The sequence below is a fragment of the Benincasa hispida genome, chromosome 1, assembly GCF_027475165.1.
Source record: "Benincasa hispida cultivar pf3 chromosome 1, pf3_genome.v1.1, whole genome shotgun sequence".
NCBI classification, from domain to species: Eukaryota; Viridiplantae; Streptophyta; class Magnoliopsida; order Cucurbitales; family Cucurbitaceae; genus Benincasa; species Benincasa hispida.
In genome coordinates, this window is record NC_143478.1 from 4,227,669 (window position 1) to 4,245,593 (window position 17,925).

At 35.0% G+C, this 17,925-nt stretch overlaps 2 protein-coding genes across 5 annotated transcripts; one reads left to right on the plus strand and one right to left on the minus strand.

Annotated features, from left to right (window-relative positions):
• Nucleotides 1-9,903: 9,903 nt before the first annotated feature.
• LOC120081499 (uncharacterized) lies at nucleotides 9,904-17,683 on the minus strand. The gene is made up of 4 exons (XM_039036446.2): nucleotides 17,399-17,683; nucleotides 16,517-16,643; nucleotides 15,390-15,474; nucleotides 9,904-10,312 (listed from the first exon to the last, which is right to left on the minus strand). Exons 1-4 carry the CDS (start codon nucleotides 17,424-17,426, stop codon nucleotides 10,037-10,039), a joined length of 516 nt encoding a protein of 171 aa, XP_038892374.1. The 5' UTR covers nucleotides 17,427-17,683; the 3' UTR covers nucleotides 9,904-10,036.
• Nucleotides 11,739-15,088, plus strand: LOC120081507 (uncharacterized). 4 transcript variants are annotated; one of them, XM_090307789.1, is made up of 6 exons: nucleotides 11,763-12,239; nucleotides 12,460-12,569; nucleotides 13,014-13,277; nucleotides 14,570-14,664; nucleotides 14,746-14,810; nucleotides 14,889-15,088. In XM_090307789.1, exons 3-6 carry the CDS (start codon nucleotides 13,138-13,140, stop codon nucleotides 14,922-14,924), a joined length of 336 nt encoding a protein of 111 aa, XP_090163915.1. In that variant the 5' UTR covers nucleotides 11,763-12,239; nucleotides 12,460-12,569; nucleotides 13,014-13,137; the 3' UTR covers nucleotides 14,925-15,088. The 4 variants fall into 4 exon arrangements, with proteins under 4 accessions (XP_038892394.1, XP_090163911.1, XP_090163915.1 ...); XM_039036466.2 differs by lacking the exon at nucleotides 12,460-12,569 and having other exon boundaries at nucleotides 11,739-12,239; XM_090307785.1 differs by having other exon boundaries at nucleotides 11,741-12,239; nucleotides 12,460-13,277.
• Nucleotides 17,684-17,925: the final 242 nt, after the last annotated feature.

Consider the following 17,925-nt stretch of genomic DNA (forward strand, 5'->3'; position numbering starts at 1 on the left):
CAATTCTACACCCCAAACACAGACAATTATTACCAATTCAACTTAAAAACAATTCAACTCAACTTAACCAAACTCTATGCGCCAAACGAACCCTTAAAAAATTACAAATCCCTATCGCTAAATGTAATAAATTTCATTTAGGTTAATGCCTCAAGACCATACTCGAGACTAAGGAGATGTAGAAAGTTCCCTAGCATCGGCTGTTGGAAGTCTAATGTCGAAGCAATAGCTTCTAGCTAGTTCAGTGGATAAGATGGCTGCGCTCCAGCTCACTCAAGAATGGGACGGCAATGGTCCGCCGGCAAGCTCGTTCTGATCTTGGATGCAGTACATTGGAATCCTGAAGCACCACCACGAACGCTACCGCGCGTTCACCTGCGGTGCGGTAAGGCACCACCCAGTTGTGCCAGCAGCCAACTCCGGCGTGTCAGCTTAGTTATCCTCATCAAGCCACTTACTTAATGTCTAGCTTCCCAACAGGTAGACGGTTCCTTTTCCCCCGGATCAATGAAGAAGGGAGAAGTAAGTTGATTCTTCCGAATCACCGAAAGCGAAGCGCTATGCCGGGGCGGGGGGACGGGACAAGAAACGGCTCCGAAGAAAGCGATTTTGGTTCCCAATGTTTCTCCACGCCCAACGAGATGCGTCAACCTCGGGAGGAAATTTTTCTAAGAATGAATGTAGAAAGGTGAGACACTTTCCCCGGCATACGGAAAAAAATCCAGGATGACGGCTGTCAAAAGACGAGTAAGGGACGGGGAGGGGGAGTCTCTCGAAACCAAACGAGACTCGAAAGAACATGGGTCCCACCGAAGGAAAGAGTTTGAGCTCGATGCGCCTAAACCTCGAACCATCTTGACCTCGACTCCAAATCTAGCTTTGGAGTCTTCCATGAGGAATAGAGTCTTAACATTGGAAAATGCTGACTCCATTTTTCTTCTTTCGTGGAAGTCCCCGGCAGAGGAAAGAAAGGGCTGTAGGTGATGGTGCGTTCTGCTTCTTATCTAGAGAGGGGCTTTCTTGGTGGTTGGATGGGGGTAAGATCTCTTTGGCTGCAGTACATGGTTTAGCATCCCGGCTTGTATAGCCTTGCCTTGGTCGAATTCCTACTTCAAGGAGGGGTCACAGTATGCGCATTCCCCGTATTCTATGTCCGTCTATTCCACCGGAACGATATTAGCCAGGGGAGAAGGGGTGTCTTAGTCAAATTCCTCGGGAGAGTCTGATTAGCTCCTATTGGGTTCTAGGCCGAAGTATATATGCATCCAAATATTGAGTTCAAGTTAGAGTGTTAGGCAGATATTTGAGCAATATAGGGATGGATCATTGAAAAACAACAAAATGAGTTATAAGGTATTTATAGAGAACAAAAGATTATATACTCACTTATCAGGTAAAAAAAAATTTAGAGATCATTGGGTGTTTTGATTCCGATTATGCTAGATGCCAAGACACTTTACGATCCACTTCAAGCTATATCTTCATGTTGGCTAGAGGAGTTGTATCCTGGAAAAGTGTTAAATAAACACTTATGGCTTCTTCCACCATGGTTGCAAAATTTGTAACACATATTATTAGGCATCCAATCATGGAATATGGTTGGAAAATTTTGCCACAGATCTGTAGATAGTGGTTGGCATAGAAAGACCATTAAATTATTTTGTAACAATAAGTAGGCAATGATGTATTCAAACAACAACAGAAGCAATACAAAGTCAAAGTATGTAGACGTGAAGTTTCTGGTTATGAAAAAAGAGTTAAGAATGGTCAAATTTCGATAGAACATATAGGAACAAACTCTATGGTGACAGACTCATTGATTAAAGGTTTACCAACTAAAGTATTTCGTAAGCATGTTGCTCACATGGGTGTTGTCATTTTTTTGATTCCATGGTTTAGTGGGAGTTTGTTATTGAAGATGTTCTTTCACCTTAATTTGTTTATTTTCTATATAGAATAAAGTTTATGATTTAGGTTTTATTATCTGAACTTGTTTATCATGTGTGCAGTTTTGCAAATGCAATTTAGAATAAAATTCTTTTTTAATGATGATCTCACTAAGAAATTTGAACCAGTTAGAAAAATATATGATCTAGATCACTTTGCATGTAGGTTCCATACTATCCATCCATACTTGATGTATGCCATTGAATGTATTGGAACTAGTGATCAAGGAATGTTTAGTTATAAGGGTAGCGACAAAAGCCACCTTGATTCCACTGCTGATATAGAAGATGTACTAGATTGAACTAAAGAGGAATTCTATTAATGAAATAACTTGTTTATATGCATTTGGAGTTTATGTGATTTAATTACATCAAGTTTACAGGCATAACCCAAGTGAGAGATTGTTAGATGTATTTTAAATAATAATACGTACAATACTACAAGAAAAATGAGCTCCCCCGATGCCTAAATTGGTCGTTGGGAGACAGAGTCTGTCCCGATGCCGTAATGGACCAAGGAACTCCCGACAACATAAAGGCTCATCGGGAGTTCCTAAGTATACAGTTCTTCATGCATCAGGAGTTCCTAAGGAATGCCCAACTCGACAGATCTCCTGACGCCCGTTGGGCGGTGTCGGAAGATTGGATTTGGTAAAAACCAGATCCTTTCTTCTTTATGTTCCCCTTCTTCTCATTATCGACCCTAGTCGCGCCCCTTTTCCTCCCCTTGCGCTCGCCCACCACCGCTCCCTCTTCCCTTCCCTTTGCGCCTGTGCCTGCCCGCTGCCACTTCCCCTTGCACCTGCTGCCGCTCCCCTTTCCCTTCCCCTTGCGCCCGCCACCTGCCCCTTCCCCCTTCGCACCGCCGCCTGCCGCTGCCTTCTCCCTTCTTTGCTTGCGAATTTGTTGTTCTTTTCAAGCTTTCAATAAGGTTACCTCACATCCATTTCATTTTCTTTCTCTTATTTTGTGAATTAATTTAAGCCATTGTTTTTAATTTCTAGCATGTTGGTAATGTTTAATTTTTAGCATGTTGGTAATGTTGGTAATTAGTGTTGGTAATGTTTAATTTCTAGCATGTTGGTAATGTTGGTAATTAATATTGGTAATCATTTATTGCCATTTAGCATCTATCTCATTTCTAGCATGTTGGTAATCTAATGTGAATTATGGATTATGGATTGTGGATGTTGTTGTGGATTGAGCCTTTTTTATTCTCTTTAATTCTTAAGGTTAGGGATTACTTAATTTACTATGATAGATGTTACAATTTCTACAATTTGGTGGATTATTGTGAATATTAGATTATGGATGTTACAATTTATTATAGATGTTAAAATTTATGCAATTTGATGGATTATTGTCATTTAGCATCTATCTCATTTGTTGTTTTTACATTACAATTTCTGCAATTTAGTGGATTGTGGATGTTATTGTGGATTGTGGATGTTATTGTGAATTGTGGAATATGGATGTTATATGTAATTAATATTATGGATGTTATTGTTAATTTATTATGATGTTTGTACCCCTAAACTTTATACCCCTAAAAACACTTTGGTTTTCAAGGGAAAAAAATGGACCCCTTCTACTTATTACTTAATTTTGGACTTAGTTTACGGGCAAAAAAGTAAATAACATTAGGGGCAAAAAAAGTCAAATCACCCATTAGAGATTATTTAAAATTTTATATTCTCTGAATAAACTTGGAATTGTTTATTAAATTAATCAAAATTCATACTTAATAAAGACTTTGTACTTTGAACTCTAATCCAGGTTATTGTTTTGGATTACAAGTTGGTCAAAAAAGATTTATTTTTAAGGATGAATAAAGAATGGATTAAACTAAGGAATAAGTTATCAGTGGAGTATAGAGAATGAGTATCCCATTTTTTAGATATGGCGAAGTTTCATGTTAATGATTCCGGACGAATAAGATGTCCATGGAAGAATTGTATGAATTCAATTTGAGAAAAAATAGATATCGTGGAATGACATCCATTAACATATGGAATATCTCCCTCATATTGTGAATGAGTATATCTTGGAGAGCCAGTAAACTTATCTACAAGTTTTGAAGGTCATACAAATCATTCAATACAAAATGTTGAAGTAGATAGTATAAAGGGTAATGTTGTCGAAGAAACTGAGATGCTGAATCTTATAAACGATCTACAAGTTCCAAATGAAAACGAAGATGCAAATGAAGAAGGGATTGATAATAAAATGTCCTCTAATGGTTAAGAAAGAGATACCATAAACTTATTCGAGGATTTAATGACCGAAGCACGTAATGAATTATACCCTGGTTGTTCGCAATTTTCGTCCGTGAACTTTTTAGTGAAGTTGATGCATATCAAAGTTCTCAACGGCTGGAGTAACAAATCATTTGACATGTTGCTAGAATTGTTAAAAGCAACGTTTCCAGCTAGCACTACTGTACCTACTTTTTATGAAACCAAGCGAAAATTGTGTGATTTAGGCTTAGGTTATGAGTCTATTCATGCATGCAAATATGATTGTATATTGTATTGGAAAGAATTTGAAAATTTGCAACAATGCCCCGTTTGTGGTGAGTCTCGGTATAAAGTTAATGATGGCAAGGGTAGAAAAATACCACATAAAGTATTACATCATTTTCCATTGATATCGAGATTAAAACCATTGTTTGCATCAAAAGAAGGCGCTTTTGACATGAGATGACATAAAGATAAACGAGTTAAAACGGAGGATGTTTTGCGACATCCAGCTGATGTAGAGGGGTGGAGACATTTTGATCGTGAATTTCCTCATTTCGCTTTAGATCCCTGGAATGTTCGTTTGGGATTAGCTTCAGATGGGTTCAATCCGTTTGGAAATATGAGTACTTCTTATAGTATGTGACCTGTGGTGATAATTCCTTATAATTTCCCCCCTTGAAAATGCATAAAGGAAACAAACTTCTTCATGTCTTTGCTCATACCTGGTCCAAAATCTCCTGGAAAGGAAATTGATGTTTACTTGCAGCCGTTGATTGAAGATTTGAAAAAGTTATGGACAATTGGTGTGCGAACTTATGATTCTGTTACTGATGAGTTTTTTCAACTATATGCTACCTTATTATGGACTATTGATGATTTCCCTGTGTACGGTGACCTATCTGGGTGGAGTACAAAAGGTCATCAAGCATGTTCAATATGCAAAGAAGATAATTTGTCTTTCGAGATAAGAGGGAAAATATCATTTATAGGACATCGACGTTATTTTTCAGAGAATCATCGTTGGCATCGAAGTAGGCAACATGATGGAAAAGTTGAACGTAGACCTCCTCCAATTGTAATGAATGGAGAAAAGATCTTACAACAAATAAATACGTTGAACATTTTTATGCTTAGCAAACATCCATCGAAGCAAGATAAAAAAAGAAAACGAATTCTAAACTAGACTAAGAAAAGTATTTTTTTTCCAACTTCCATATTGGTCCAAACTATTGTTACGATATAAATTAGATGTAATGCATATTGAAGAAAACATATGCGAAAATTTGGTGAGCACATTGTTAAATATTTAAGGAAAGACAAAGAATACAACGAACGCACAATTAGACTTACAAGATTTGAAGATAAGAAAGGACCTACACTTGATACAGGTCGATAACAGATTTGTAAAACCACATGCACGTTAACTAATGGTGAACGACTTTCATTTTATAAGTATGTGAAATCAGTGAAATTTCCTGATGGATTCGTGTCTAACATATCATGATGTGTGAATGACAAAGATGGAAAAATATCGGGGCTGAAAACACACGACTATCATGTGTTGCTTCACAAATTACTCCCTATTGGTATTCGAGCATACCTACTAAAGAACGTATCCACTACTATTGTTGAATTGTGTACAGTCTTTCATGGCTTATGTGCAAAGACAATACATGTAAGTGATTTGAACATACTACAAGCAGACGTCATAGTCATACTTTGTAAGTTAGAGAAAATATTCCCGCCTCCCTTCTTCGATGTAATGGTATACCTTGCAGTTCATCTACCATATGAAACCAGAGTGGTGGGTATAGTTAGTTACAGTTGGATGTATCCTATTGAAAGAAGTTTACGAACATTAAAACTACGAAACAAAGCACGTCCCGTGGGGTCTGTAGCGGAAGCATATGCAATGAATGAATCATGGAACTTCTGCTCGCAATATCTAAGTGGGATTGAAACGAGATTCAATAGAGATGAACGAAATGATGATAACATTCCTGATCATGAGATATTTGGTGAATTTGTATTATTTAGGCAAAGGGTACGACCATTAGGGGCGTCAATTTTATGAACGCTATCAGCAGAGGAAAAGCGTATCACACATTGGTACATTCTCAACAATTGTAAAGAAATAACAGATTATCACAAGTACATTTCAAACTTTATAAATCTCTAAGTTCTAGGATAAATCCTTTGATATAACTTTCAAATGATCAATTTTCTAGGCAACACTTGAGGTTAATTCGTTATGAAGCTCAAAGCGCCTCTGACTTATATATAAGACATCAACACAAATTTCCCGATTGGTTCAGATCTCAGGTATACATAGTATTGAAAGTTGAGAGATGATTCATTTTTCGTAGTCATTTTTAATGTATAATTAATTATTAGGTTCTACAATGGCGCGAGAGAGAAAATATCTCCGATGATTTCTTTTCACTTGCAATGGGACCTTCATCTAAGGTACGCTCTTACAATGGATGCATTGTTAATAGGGTACGATTTCACACTGTAGAGCGTGATAATCGTTGAGCTACACAAAATAGTGGAGTCCTAGTGGTCGGGGAGATCAGTGGGAACGAAAGTATGGATAACAATTTCTAGGGTGTTGTAGACGAAGTATTAGATTTCCAATATGCGAACAGAAGACGTGTTTTTTTTTTTTTTTTTGAAGTGTAGATGGTTTGACATGGACATCAACAAAAGTAATAGGACACATGTGGATTTAGGATATAAATCGATCAATACATCATGCTTTTGGTATTTCGATGAGTCTTTCATCTTTGCTATCCAAGCACAACAAGTCTTTTATATTGATGACATCAAATATGGTAGCAATGAAGTTGTTCAAGTAGTCCAAAATAAGCGAATATGGGATGTACCAGAAGTGGATGATGTTGAAAATGCACAACTAGATTTACTAGAAATTGTCGGTGGAGTCCGAGTGGATGAAACCAAGCTTCACTCGCTCGTACTTACACATTTAATTAATATGTCTAGAATCAAATGTTAGAATTACAATCCAAGCCCACTCCAGAAGGTTCTCAACCACTAATAGGGGATGAAATCTGTGAAACGGTTTTGGGTAGACGACCCGGATATTCAAAAGGCCTAGGTTGGGGCCCTAAACCTAAGTCAAGAAGGGGTAGCAGCTCATCGAGTTCGTCATCTACTTAAGGAACAGAGAGGGAGGTGAGGGAATTAAGAGCCAATTTCGAATAGTCTCAGTCGAGGATTAAGAAACTTGAAGACATTCAGAAACAAATGAAAGAGGATCATGGACATGCAAAACAAATGGAAGAAGTGAAAAAAATGATTGAAGACATGGTACGATCACAGAAAGGAGGCCCATCGAATTAGGTACGATTACAACATTATTTAGTTGTCTAATATGTTGCTATCCTGCAGTTATGGTAGCAAAGTTATGTCTTAGCAGCTCTATGATAAAGAATAATTGGCTATCGTGCAATTATGGTAGCCAAACAACTGGATATTGATGTGTTTTTTGTCGTTTTGTCGTTTTTGTGTGTTTATGAATGTTTATGAATTTATAGGGTTTTGTGTGTTTTTTGTGTGTTTATGAATGTTTATGAATTTATAGGGTTTTATAGCCAAACAACTGGATGTTCATGTTTGTCGTGGGGGGTGGGTAGAGTTTGATTATACTCGTTTTGTCGTTGAACTTGGAGTTTTTGTGTGTTTATGAATGTTTATGAAGTTCTAATGTGTTGTAGAGGATGGGTCGAGATTGGTTTAGATTGTTTTGGGGAGAAAGTTTTAGTTTTATGTGTATTCATTCTTGTTTATAAAGTTTGAATATATTGTGGGGGTGCGTAGAGTTCGGTTATAATCGTTTTGGAGTTGAATTTGTAGGTTTTTTATGTTTGGGAGGTTTCATATTTGTCGTGGGGGGTGGGTAGAGTTTGATTATACTCGTTTTGTCGTTGAACTTAGAGTTTTTGTGTGTTTATGAATGTTTATGAAGTTCAAATGTGTTGTGGGGGGTAGGTCGAGATTGGTTTAGATTGTTTTGAGGAGAAAGTTTAAGTTTTATGTGTGTTCGTTCTTGTTTATGAAGTTTGAATATGTTGTGGAGGGTGGGTCGAGATTGATTTAGATTGTTTTGGGGAGAAAGTTTGAGTTTTATGTGTGTTCGTTCTTGTTTATGAAGTTTGAATATTTTGTGGGGGTGGGTCGAGATTGGTTTAGATTGTTTTGAGGAGAAAATTTGAGTTTTATGTGTGTTCGTTCTTGTGTATGAAGTTTGGTTTAGATTGTTTATTTATGAAGTTTGGTTGGACGATTATGACATTTGTGGATGTTTTGTTTATGAAGTTTGGTTGGACGATTATGACATTTGTGGATGTTTTGTTTATGAAGTTTGAACGTGTTGTGAATGTTTAAAGATTATAACATTTGAATGTTTTTGTTTTATTATAGAATACTGTTCGAAGATGAGGTTGAACGATTGTTCAAGATACTGTGTTCCAAACTTTGTTTTCTTTTTTGTATTTTTGACGTTGTTTTCATTTTATTTCTTCCATGTATTTGTGAAAACAAATTTCTTTTATTTAGTATCGACTTTGTTTTATTGTAGGATATTTTAACTTTTCATTTATTTGTTATAGTATGGACTTCATTTTCTTTGTTTTATTTATTATATGAATCTGTTTAAGTTGGTTAATTATGTTTTGCAGGTAGATCAAATTTAAAAAAAATTATAAATTATAAATTAAAAAAATTTAAAAGCCAATATTCAACTAATGAAGGAACTCCCCACACATATTTTAGTGCATCGGGATTTCCTGTAAACCCTGACAAATAAAACAAACTGTCGGGAGTTCGAGCATGAAACAAACCATCGAGAGTTCGAGAACTCCCGACACATGTATAGGGCATCGGGAGTTCCTCAAATTTTCGACGCTGTATATGATGCGTCAGCAATTTGAGGAACTCCTGACGCCCTATACATGCATCGGGAGTTCTTTGACCAACTCACGACGCCTTGTTTTATGCATCGGGAGTTCCTCTCCCAACGGATTTTTTCCAACCAAACTCCCGACAATCCATTATTCATCGGGAGAGGATCTCCCGACGCATTTTCCACCCTTTCCCGAAAAGTTGTGGCATCGGGCGAAGTGCAATTTCTTGTAGTGTAACTAAAGTGTGGGCCATGTATGTGGATTAATATGTTATCACATTTGGTTATTTTATTAGATTAGACCCTATTATGTGATCTACTTAACTAAGGTCATAGTTTCCTAAGAGTATGGACTTAATGGGTAGAAACTCATTCCTAGTTAATTAGGATTTAATGGGAATCCTAATTGAACTAGTATATATATAGAGATCTTAGGTCTATGGTCCCTATATACCAAAACATTAAGCACTAAATCTTTCTTAAATCTCATCTAGGAGAGAGAACCCACTAAAGACATTCAGAGTTTTGATTGAAGAAGACAATAGTCATCTTAAAGCTATCATCATCTTGTAGTTATTATCAATATCAGAAGCCAATATGTTATTTATTCTTGACAATTTGACATGAATGATCCTAAGAATAAATATATCCAATATAAATTTAAAGTAATTATGCTAACATAAACATCAAAGTTTAGGACTAAAAAGTGTAATTTAAGAAAATTTATCTGCCATGATCCAATCAAATTTGAATGGGGCTTCCATGAAGGGAAAGAAAAGGATGACCAGCCGCAGAAACAAAATGCAAACAAAGCTTCAAATAGTAAATTCAAAGTTGGTGTATTAATTAGCTCACATTCACATGTATATGTAAATAACAAAGGAATATATATATAGATGGAACGAATGACACAGAGACTGAACTTATCATTCAAGAAGCTGCTGCTGAGATTTTTGAAAGATGAGAGCAGCAAGGGTGACGAGAAAAGCATAAGCTGAAACGGGAAGCTTTTGCACGAGTTTTCCAACGCCTGGAATGGCTTCAGTACTTTTCTTTGTGACCACTGCGACGGTTGGTGCTACCACCAGAGTGAGGATCGATAATCTCTGGCTCACTGATTTGAACGTCTCAGATGTCAAACTCAGTATGAAATGCAAAAATTCACCACGGTCAATATATTGGTCACCGTTCATATCGCTCTTCTGTAATACAATTAATGAACCATAAACATGCAAAGTTGAGTAGGTACACAAAGATTTCACATGTTTTTCCATTTAGATGTTTTCAATTATATAACTATAGAAAAAGGATGCAGTTTGTTAAACTTTAATTGGAAGTGTTTGAAAGACATGGCAACAGGAAGAGCCATTAGGCTACAGTTCAATAAAGCCACAAAAATAAACACCAATGCCTCTTAAAGAGGAATAGGAAAACAAAAGAACAAGCACCGCAGGCAAGTTGATCGCCATACTTGGCCAAGTCCATTAGCACCAAGTGAAGAACAAAACTTGCCAAGTATTTAGACCTCATATAATGTAGAGAACAAGGTCTAGGCATTAATATCCATCATTAACTTACCAAAGAAAAGTATAATTGATGACTCCACATGTGAAAATATCCGTGGATATGTCGATATATCCGTAAATCGAAGGATTCGGTATCGATATTAAATATCCATAGATATCTCCAATATTTTTTTATAAATGCTCATAAAACATAATAAATGTCATCTATTTAATCCAATCCAATATGGATATGACTACTAAAACAATATCCATAACTTAATTTTAGAGTAAAATTAATTTAATTATTAATCTAAATAAATCTTACAAATTCTATGATTTACAAAAATATCAATCAATATCGATATTTTATCAATATATCTGTAAAATTGAGAACTTGATATCGATATCGATATCAATATTTTAATCATTGCTCTCAAATAAACTTAAATATTAGAGACCAAAGTATATTTTTTTCTGAAGAAAAAGAAAAATATTAGACCAAAGGATATATCGAAATGGATATTGACAGATATTTCTGTAAGTTGCAAAATTTATAAAATTTATTTGAATTAATAATCAAATTTTTTTTACTCCAAAAATAAATTATGGATATTGTTATTCTTAGTTGTATTTATATTGGACTAAATATATGACATTTTGTATGTTTTACGAGTATTTATAAAAGAAGTTGGAGGAAATATTTATAGATATTTAATATTGATATCGAACTCTTTGATCCATGGATATATTAACATAGCTACATATATTTTCATCACTGACTTCGACACAATTAAATAAATAACAACGGTGAGCCCATGGAATGAATGTCAAGCAAGTTTATTAAAATAAATTAAACCTTTGTAATACTATTGTATCACCAAAGTTACCTGTATATAGAGATGTCCATTTAATCCGCGGAGCCCGTTACCTGTATGCAGAGATGTCCATTTAATCCGCGGGATTGGGACCCCGCGGGGACCCGTCCCGAATGGGGAATCCCTAAATACACGGGGAATGGGGGAGGGTGTGGGGAATTTTTTTCCCATTTCTATTTCGCGGCCAAGGCCGGGGAACCGAGTATATATATATATATATATATATATATATATATATATATATATATATATTATAAAACCCTAAGAGCCTTAAGGTAGCATCCTTATCAGTTATCCTTATCCCATCCTGGCCCTCAACTTAGACGGTGGCACTCATCGTCCTCATGCTCACGCTCACGCTCACCCTCACCCTCACGCGGCAGTGGCACTCCTCGTCCTCAACTCCCTCACTGCCAGCCAAGTTCTTCGACTCACCGTCCATCGAGACCAGTCAGTCATTGCGAGGCCGTCACTCTCATCGTCACAGTAGACTGAGACCAGTCAGTCACCCCTCGTCGGTGACTTCTCATTGTCACAGCAGCAGCACAACTTCTCATCGTCACGGCAGATGACACCTCGTCGTTGTCGCCCATCCCAACCACCAAACTCCGGTCACGGCCTCAACCTATTACTCACAGTCGACGACTTCTCATCTGACCCTCACAGTCACCCCGTCGTCGCTCATCCCAACCACCAAACTCCAATCTGCCTCACTTCGTGGTCGTGTCCCTCCATCAGATCGTTTTAAGGTATATCCGACGTCTGAATATCCACTTTCTAATCTGATTTGTGAATCTGTGATTTGTATAGAAGATAAAACTAGTTGTTCGATTTGTGAATCTGATCTGTGATTTCTGGTCTAATTTGTGAATATGTAATTTATGATTGTGAATCTGTGATCTTTGTATGTCTGAAATTGACTAGTTGTTCGATTTTGTGATTGTTTTGTTACTATTTGACTATTTGTAGGTGAAATTTAAAAATGACTCTATCGAATAATAATGAGTTAGAACAAAGTGGTTCAACTCCAACATCCATGAACATGAGCGAATCAACCCCAATAAACAGTGTTTCTAGTGGTAATGATCAATCTATGCCTATTACATTAGATACCGATGATAATGAGGATGTACTAAAAAGTAATAGGTTGACGTCAGTAGTATGACACAATGAAAGCAATATATAATTATTGTAGAAAAAAGTTAGGAGGGAGACAAAAAATAAATGACACAATGAAAGCAATATATAATTATTGTAGAAAAAAGTTAGGAGGGGAATATAAAAATGGGACAAAACATTTACATGACCATTTCAAAATTTGTCCCTTAAGGAGACAAAGAGACATTAGACAATCATGTTTGAGATCCATTAAAACCAATGAAGGAAAAGTAGTCTTAAATCCGACCCTCTTTGATTATGAAGCTTCTAGGAGAGATCTTGCTTGTGCTATAATCTTACATGAATATCCAATGAACATAGTTGAACACAAAGGATTTAGAAAGTTTTTTAGTGGTGTTCAACAGTTGTTTAAGATGATTTCAAGAACCACGATGAGGAAAGATATAGTCTTGCTACACTACACGACACGAGTGACGGGTGAAGTTGAAGCAGACATGTAAAATTTATGAAGAAGAGAGAATTAAAACAATGAAATTTTTGGAAAACAATAGAAGTAGGGTTGCTCTTACTACAAACAGGTGGACTGCTTCTAGTCAGAAGAAGGGATACATGGCAATCACTGCACATTTTATTGATGATTCTTGGGTCCTGCAAAGCAGACTTTTAAGGTAATTTAAATCTTTTATATTGTTATGTATTTTTTGTTCATTTGGTAGTTTTCATTTTAACATATTATTACGTAATACTACTATACTAGGTTTGTACATGTGCCACATCCACATACTGGACAGTTACTTTCTGAAGCATTAATGGAGTGTATTTTTTATTGGAATATAGATTGTAAATTATCCACTTTAACAGTAGATAATTGTTCAACAAATGATGCGATGGTTGACATTTTATTAAGAAAGTTAGATTTAAAGACACTGTGGTTGCATGGAAATTTGTTCCACATTCGTTGTTGTGCACATATTTTGTTGATAGTGAAAGATGATTTGGCTGTAATTTCGGATGGTATAGAGAAGATTAGAGGTACAGTTCATTTCTGGACTCTTTCTCCAAAAAGGAAGAAAAAATTTGAAGAAGGAGTTCGTCAATTACAAATTCCATGCACTAAAAAACTAAGTCTTGATTGTGTTACAAGATGGAATTCAATCTTTGTGATGCTCAAAACTACTTTGGAATACAAAGATGTTTTTCTTCGTCTAAGACAATGTGAACCACTATACACTTGTCTTCCTTCATATACTGATTAGAATTTTGCAAAAGAAATGTGTGATAGATTAGAACCATTTTACTTGATGACTGAGTTGTTTTCTGTGTCAAGTTATCCAACCTCCAATGTCTTTTTTAGATAAGTTTGTGAAATTAGGTTGCAACTTCCTAAGTGGCTTAACTCCGATGTTGAGGAGGTACAAGTAATGGCATCAAAAATGATTGCTAAGTTTGAAAAATATTGGAGTGTGATTCATGGTGTATTGGCAATAGCTACAGTATTAGATCCTTGATTTAAGATGAGATTGATTCGGTTTTATTTTTCTCAAATCTATGGATCTCATCATACTGTTGAAATTAAACGCGTTAGAGACTTGTGTTGTGATTTGATGAAGTTTTATAGTTCAAATTCAAGAAAAATAGAAGAACCTCAACGTTCTACATCTACAATTAGTACTTCTTCGACTTCAAGGCGAGATGGAAGTAGTAGTTCAACTGCTCTTGTTAATAGAAAAGATCAATATCTCAAGTTTGAAGAGTTTGTTAATAATGTTGAAAATGATGTTGATAATGTCAAATCAGAGTTGGATCATTATTTGGATGAGTCTCTTCTACTGCGGTCGGATCACTTTAACATTTTGCAATGGTAGAAGTTGAATGGAGTGAAGTATCCTATTTTGTATCAAATTGCAAAAGATATTCTAGTCGTTCCCGTCACTACTGTTGCTTCTTAATCTGCATTTAGTATTGGTGGGAGACACGTAGGTCCACATCGTTTTCAAATTCATGAAAATTTATTGGAAGCTTTGATGTGTACTCAAGATTGGTTATGGATGGAAGGTATGAATTGTTTAATTTATTTAATAAGCTTTTATTATTTACAATTTGAGATCTAATTTTCCTTTTACATGTCATAAATAGATAAGTATACTCCTATAGATGCTAAAGTTTTGGAAAATGTTCTTGAGGATCGAGATCCAGATGATGTAAGTTATAAGTTCGTGTATTATTATTATTATTAATTTAATATATTAATATGTACAATATTTGTGGTTTTTTTTTAGGAATCAACCCTTGCAAAGTTGGATGAAATTCGTTGATGATGGCTTGGTTTGACAATGTTATTGTCATGTTGTTTGTTGTGTCTTGAACAAATATGTTTGTTGTCATATTGTAACTTTTTTTAAAATAGTTGATGAATTATGAATGGATATTATTTAAGTTTAAGTTGAATTTTAATGAGATGGATGTTTTTATTATTTAAGTTTATGTTGAATTTTAATGAGAATAATTGATGGGTTATTAATGAATGTTTTTGATAGAAAAATTGATGATATTCTATTGAAATTTGCACTAAAAAATGTTTCGTTTCAATTAAAATTGAATTGGAAAAGTCCATATTTGATTAATTTTTTTCCGAGGGAAATTCGCAAGAACGGAGAATAGTATAGGGAGTCAGGGATGGGGATGGAGATGGCTTCCCCATCTCCACTCCGTTCCATAGACATCTCTACCTGTATGCATCCGGGCAACGACTTATTAAATAAATTAAAAAAACAAAGTACCTGTATGAGTTCTTTGACACGTTCTTTGACACGTTCCGTCGTGGGAGGATCACGATGCGGTCCGGGGATCAGCTTATTAATTTCACTGCATCACATGTATTTGTTTGGCATTAAACCAAGCCCCATAAATGCCAAATCACCAAGAGCTTCAGATTTTAAACGGATATTAGGATCAAAGTTGAAGCCCAGTTTGAAAATTTAGGAGCATAACTCTTCCTTATTTTAAAGTTGGAATGTTTTCGATCTTTCTTTGTAAATATAAAATTATTTTAAATGGTAAAATTGTTGAAAATATTTACAAAATATATTTAAAATTTCAGAACTATAAACATTAATTGACACTAATAGTAGTCTATCAGTATCTAACAATGTCACTGATAGACAATGATAGATCAACGTCTATCATTGATAGTTCTAAAATTTTGCTATGTTTTGTAAATATTTTAATTCATTTTTCTATATTTAAGAACAATCCATATCCATTTGTATTTTTCTTTCCTTTTGTTTTATTATTTTTTGTTTTTTAACTCTTAGTTTTAATTTGAGATTAGGTGTGCAACCACCCTTCTCATTTGGATCTATTGAAAGGGATTTAGGATTAGTTAGAATTAGTCAGTTAATTAAGTGCGAACAAACACTTTTTCTATGAACCTACGGAAAGGGGGTTTTATTTTATTTTTTGACACAATGGAATAAAATTCATTCTTAATCTACACTATATTTCTAATTCCTAATATTTTAGGAAGGTTAACCATGAAATCGAATTTTTTTCATGTTTTCAAATTTTTCAAAACATTTATAAAAGCACATCATTTTTACTCATAAAATGTATAATACAAATATTACATAACATAAAAATTCGAATATTTAATTAAAACAAATAATTTTTATGTAATGATTTAAAATTTTAAAATTTGAAGAAAAAAAAATACCAAAACCTCGTCTATTTCTTTTTTAATAATGAAAAGACAATGAACAAGAAACGTACCAGAAGGACATCTATTTTTTAAGGAAATTGATAAATATTGGCAAATCTAACTTTCAGTTCCTCCCAGCCTATCTTATAAATGAATGAATGAGCTATAAAAGTGAAGCAAAAAAAAAAAAAAAAAAAAAAAGCTTCTTACTTGTATACAAGTAACGTAGCAATGTACAGATCTTCAGCCGGCAGCTTATCGCTATGTGTTTGCTTTTGAAACTTATCGAATATTCTATCTGTTATCTTCCTCAATTGCTTATCCCTCCATTCTTTGCCTGCAATTGCAAGTATGTTGAGATTCTTATTAGATTATATGGTTCCACCTCAAAATTAATCGTAGTGAACAATGAGGAGAGTAGCCTTTCGGTTCTTAATTTTTCTAAGTAAATTCTCAGCATGCCGAATATTCGTTTAGATTTTATGAACTCTGATATCATATTAAATATTATCTTAAAACCAATTGGCAATACGAGGAGTAGCCTGATAATTTTTTAGTACGAGAGAGTATCATTCTTTGTCTTCATAAATATTTATAGACTCCACATTAATGTTTGTGGGTCCCACTATATTTTTAAAAATATGTTGACGGATAAAGTTAGTATTAAAAACTGATCTATCCAAGTATAGAAAACCGGGAGTAACGTATCTATGGTGAGATTTCTTGATTTTTCTGACTTGAATTCTCAAACTCCCTGGATTGCAAGCAGACACGATACCAAATACAGAGTTAGTACATATCAGCAAATTTAACATACCAAACAAACAAAACTAAACTGATAAATGCATCTCTTAAGTCCGTAAAGATATGTCGAATCGAGCATAGTTCAATTGATTTTCTGGTTCGAATCCCACTATCCAATTGTACTGAAAAAAAGGAAGGAAGTCCGTGAAGATATCAGAAACGGCTATGACTACGAAATCTCCGTTTTGTTAATTCGCTTAATCCGAATCAATTCCTCGACGGATCCAAACTGAAAAATGAAAACGAATTCAAACCAAAGTTTAAGAAAATCAAGTAAGGTCAATTTACCTCCGAATGTCCATAATGCTTGTCCCATGCTGAACGGCGCCGACGGTGATTGAAGATCACAGAGCTCGCAAAGCAGCCTACGACTGTAATTGAAATCGGTGCTACGGGCAAAGGAAGATTGAGATGTCCGCCGTAGCAGCAACGATAGTGAAATTTATCATTTCCAGAGGTTTTGTATTCCAAAAGGATAAATTTCAGAGACTATTGTGCTTCTGCTATACATTTTCTTTTCCTGCTCGAGAGGAAACTTGGAATAAAGCTACCTTCGCTTTCCTTGAATGCAAGTTATACTTATAAAATTTGGATTTGTGCGCAAGATACATATAAATCAGAATTTTCCAGAGTGTGTATTTGATTTTTAAAATTTTATGATTTTAAAATTCTAGGGGTTGGAAAGGTGATTCCAACCACAAATCTCGTCATTTCAGTTTTGGCCTGTGTTGGCATGTAGAGTTTAAGACATCATTCAGTGAAAAATAGAAAAAGGAGGAGATAGAGTTAGTGTTTACTATTGAAGTATCTATGCA

Coding starts and splice junctions, on each gene's coding strand:
- LOC120081507 (XM_039036466.2), top strand. CDS start 13,138: ATGAAATTTTTGGAAAACAATAGAAGTAGGGTTGCTCTTACTACAAAC. Junction 13,278..14,569: donor CTGCAAAGCAGACTTTTAAG/GTAATTTAAATC, acceptor ATCTGCATTTAG/TATTGGTGGGAGACACGTAG. Junction 14,811..14,888: donor AGGATCGAGATCCAGATGAT/GTAAGTTATAAG, acceptor GTTTTTTTTTAG/GAATCAACCCTTGCAAAGTT.
- LOC120081499 (XM_039036446.2), bottom strand. CDS start 17,426: ATGGGACAAGCATTATGGACATTCGGAG. Junction 15,475..16,516: donor GCTACGTTACTTGTATACAA/GTAAGAAGCTTT, acceptor CATGTGATGCAG/TGAAATTAATAAGCTGATCC. Junction 10,313..15,389: donor GTGTCAAAGAACTCATACAG/GTACTTTGTTTT, acceptor ATTGTATTACAG/AAGAGCGATATGAACGGTGA.